General features: G+C 45.8%; 1 protein-coding gene across 1 annotated transcript; it reads right to left on the reverse strand.

Moving 5' to 3' along the window:
- Window positions 1-242: 242 nt before the first annotated feature.
- Window positions 243-641, reverse strand: LOC101649649 (60S ribosomal protein L31-like). Its single transcript, XM_045293513.1, has one exon. It carries the CDS (start codon window positions 633-635, stop codon window positions 261-263), a length of 375 nt encoding a protein of 124 aa, XP_045149448.1. The 5' UTR covers window positions 636-641; the 3' UTR covers window positions 243-260.
- Between the last annotated feature and the right edge of the window lie 3,735 nt (window positions 642-4,376).

The following is a 4,376-nucleotide window of genomic DNA, read 5'->3' on the forward strand; positions in this document are numbered from 1 at the left end:
GCAGTGAGCCTGCTGAACCACATCGAATTTCGATTTCCATTTTTTCTTAGGCAGCGCCATGGTTTTCACAGTGGTTACATCATTTACAATCCTACTACCCGTGTATGAGGGTTCCAGTCTCTCTCTCTCTCTCTCCATCATTTGCTATTTTCCGCTATTGTTTTGAACTTTGCTATTAATTTGAACTTTGTTTTGATGAGCATTTTTCTTTTCTTTTTTTTCTTTTTTGCAGTTTAAAACCTTTATTAGATAACCAGCCACTAGTTTTCATCCACGTTGACTGTCTGTAGGTTTTTGAAAGTGGTGACAGGCACGTAGGTAACCAATGTGTAGAGCTTGTTCGGGGAATCTTCATCCTCATTGCGTTTCCTGGACAACCGCACACGGATGCGGTATGGAACATTCCTGATTCCTTTGGCCCACGCAGCTTTGTTGAGCCTGGTGTCGATTCGTACATCGGGTGTCCCCATCTCCTTCATGGCAAACTTCCGAATCTCCTTGAGCGCCCGAGGGGCACGCTTCTTGCAGCCCACGCCATGGATGCGCTTGTGAATGTGGATGGTGTACTCTCCGGTCACGACCTCGTTGATGGCCGAACGGCCCTTCTTCTCACCGCCCTTCTTCGCGGGAGCCATAGCGCCGGGACCAGGCTGGAACGCGCATTTTTCTAATGGCTCAGACGCGTGAGCATTTCTTCATGTTGGCTGCCTGAATATATTCTTTGCAGAAGTATCAGTCCATGGCCTTTACTCATTTTAAAATTGGATAGTTTGTCTTTTTGTTTTGAGGGGTTCTAGAAATCTCAGAGATTTAGCTATTATTGCAAAAAATGTTCCCCGACTAGGGTCTCTTTCACTCACTCTTTTGGCGTAGTCACGTGAGAACAAAGGTGCCCGGCGATGCACTAGGCTACGTGTGTGTCGTGTCAGGTTTACTGTCTTGCACACCCAAAGGGGTGGTCGGTTCTACTTTGTCCTATTAGGGCAGCGGTTCTCAAGCTGTGGGTCGCTACCCCTTTGGGGGTCGAACGACCCTTTCACTGGGGCCACCCAATTCATAACAGTAGCAAAATGACAGTGATGAAGTAGCAATGGAAATAATATTATGGTTGGGGGGGAGGGTCACCACCACCTGAGGAACTGTATGGAAGGTTCGTGGCGTGAGGAAGGCTGAGAAGCACTGCATTAGGGCCCTATGAGTCACAATGAACTCAGTGGCAGTGGGTGGGTTTTGATGAATGTAAGTGCTTAATGTTAGGAGGTTCCATTGAACTAGTTTGTATTTTGCTACTTATTTGTTTTATGTTTGATATTCTATTTATGCCATCAATGAGGGGGAAGAGGTTTTTTTTAATCGTTTTATTAGGGGCTCATACAACTCATCACAATCCATACACACATCAATTGTGTCAAGCACATTTGTACATTCATTGCCCTCATCATTCTCAAAACATTTGCTCTCCACCTATGACCCTAGCCTCAGGTCCTCATTTTCCCCCCTCCTCCCCGCCGCCCCCTCCCTCATGAACCCTTGATAATTTATAAATTATTATTTTGTCATATCCTACCTCGTCCAATGTCTCCCTTCACCCACTTTTCTGTTGTCCGTCCCCCAGGGAGGAGGTCACAAGTAGATCCTTGTAATCGGTTCCCCCTTTCGAACCAACTCTCCCTCTACCCTCCCAGTATCGCCACTCACACCACTGGTCCTGAAAGGATCATCTGCCCTGGATTCCCTGTTGTGGGGCAAGGAGGGTCCCCAAAAAATCATCACAGGTCCAGTAGGCGCAATTGTACAGCGATAATAAGTAAAGATTATAGTGAAGTCAGAGCATGAGAGGTAGAGGAGAGATTGGAGTAATGGAGTCAGACACAATTCATGGTTGCATGCTCACCTCAGCCCCGCTTGGTGGTCCTTGTGGGGGGAGCCCGGCTGCGAGAGCAGGAGAGAGCCCCAACCTTATTGCTAACCAAGGGTTATATCTCCTTAGGGGGGCATCATTACAGTAACCACACGTACAGGAAGGGGCAGTACAATAGGCATACACATCGTAGGAAGGGGATGTATGATAGGCATAAGCGTAATGGGAAGGGGATGAGCTAGGGGTGTGCCCATAGGAATGGGAAGGTCTAGGGGTATACATGTGACAAGATGGGAGGACACTAGATTCATGATGGCGGCCTAACCTTGGTCATCTTTGGGTGGGTTTGACCTCTTTGTGGTCTGCTACAAGGAAACAGACAACTACTATCTTCATCAGAAGAGAGTGGGCCCTATTTGCTGTTGGATAAACAGTGGTGACTGCTCTAGATGGCTGATAGCTCTTAGGGAGAATGACCCCTGATCTACTCCTGATGACCTCCAAGTGTATAGTCATTCGCAAGCAGCTAAGTTTGGCATCTATTTCAGGGAGACAACTTGGGAAAAATCCTTGTTTCCCACAATTCCCCCTTTTGTTTTATATATAAAATTCAAAAGAGCCACAGCGGCTACGTGGCTATCTTCTATATTTTGAAAGCTGTCAAGGCAACACTTCATGATCCAATTAATATAGCCAAAAATTCAGGCTTATGGAAAACGTTTTGAATTCAGGCATGGAGGACAAAGTCCCCCTAAGCCCATCTTCTATTGGAGGAAGGTATGAGAGGGCCGGATGCTGCGGCGGGAAGAAAATGAGCAAATAGGAATGTCTGCTTCTATAGGGAGAATGAATCAACCCTGTGCTCACTTTAAGGCAGCACAGCTTTAGAGGGAAAAACTGTGGAAATGATAGATTACCACAGGAAAATGTACTCAGACTATATCTCCAACTACCAGAGTGGCGGCTTTCCTACCATGGAACACAGGCTTTCCAGATTCCCTCCGTACACGTCAAGGAATAAGTCCCAGTTCTATTGCCCTTAGTGCTAGTATCCCAGATTTCAGCTTTCTGCATTACGTTTAAGATTTGATGTGTCACAGGGGCAACATGGTCTCTCTTCATATCTCTTAGCTTCCTATAGAAGCAACACGAGACTGTGAGCATCAAAAATATGATGAATGAACACAGTCAGACTAGAACTTAAGCTATGTGAAATGCTTTGAACCCAAGCACGTGGGATCCAGCCTCTTTCTATGCCAACCACCATTTGTTTAAATACATCAGTTAGTGGAATGCCTTCAACTGCGCTGTTTCAATGAAAGAACAGACTTGCACTGTGTAAGCAGAGTCACTGATTATGTTGATAGGTGCCTCATATCTTTAAATAGTAAAATGATAGCAAATATCTCTGTTTTCTGAGTAGAGGTGTGACAGGTTTGGAAGGAACAGGAGGAGGGACCCCAGTAGGCTGCCATGCCATTACTGGAGCTGTCTGTGAAGTAAGTGGGGACTCCTTCAATTGGCTTCTGTGAGAAAACCTTGCTGAGGGTCTGGGGAGTTTGTTTTAGAAAACCCCAAAGTCTCCCTGGAGGATAGTGGCAATCTAGCTTCCCACAAAATTCAGCTAAAGCTATCTGAAAATCCGTGGCAAGTTCTAAAAGGCTCCTCACTTGAGCGGGAGTGTAAGGCAGAATTATGACAGCCGGATCAAACCTACGCAGCTGCCGGCAGCGGAGGCTGCCTTTGGAAACCAGCTGGACTACTTGCTCTCAATAAGGCCAGATGACCTTAGGACCCGTGTTCCCTAAATGTATCCACTCGAGAGGCTTGTCCTCTTGGGCCAAAATAGCAGTGGGAGTGACTAGAGTGTGAAAAATGATAAGGTGTATGCTCTTGTCAGGATCAACTCGATAGATCTCCCCCTGGCTAAGCCTCTCCTCCACAAACTGCAATTCCAGGCAAGCCTCAGTGGTGAGCTCTCTGGGACTACTCAGCTGAGAATCCCCCTTTAATATGTCAAAGAAGTGTTTAAGTTCCTCTGTGGAGATTCCTAGGTAAGGTCTTACCCAGTTTATTTCTCCTAAAAGCTTCTGGAAATCATTTAATGTTCTAAGATGGTCTTTTCTACTCTCAAGTCTTTGAGGCTTGATCGTGGTCCGATCTATCACTGTCCCTAGATGAGTGTGGGGACTGGTAGTTTGAATCTTATCTGGAGCAATTACTAATCCTGCCTGACAGACTGCCTCACTGACGCGCCTATAAGTCTGCTGCAGCATGTTACTGTAAGGCACAGCTATCAAAATATCATCCATAGAGTGTGTTATATACGCCTCAGAGAATAGTCTTCTGACCGGCTCTAACACCTTCCCTATGAAGAATTGACACATCGTCGCACTGTTTACCATGCCTTGAGCCAGAGTTTTGAGATGGCATCTCTTTTTTTTTTTTTTAATCATTTTATTAGGGGCTCATACAACTCTTATCACAATCCATACACACATCAATTGTGTAAAGC

This window comes from Echinops telfairi, unplaced genomic scaffold (genome assembly GCF_000313985.2).
Source record: "Echinops telfairi isolate 266 unplaced genomic scaffold, ASM31398v2 ScPeMD7_2010;HRSCAF=2546, whole genome shotgun sequence".
Taxonomy (NCBI): domain Eukaryota; kingdom Metazoa; phylum Chordata; class Mammalia; order Afrosoricida; family Tenrecidae; genus Echinops; species Echinops telfairi.

Coding starts and splice junctions, on each gene's coding strand:
- LOC101649649 (XM_045293513.1), bottom strand. CDS start 635: ATGGCTCCCGCGAAGAAGGGCGGTGAGAAGAAGGGCCGTTCGGCCATC.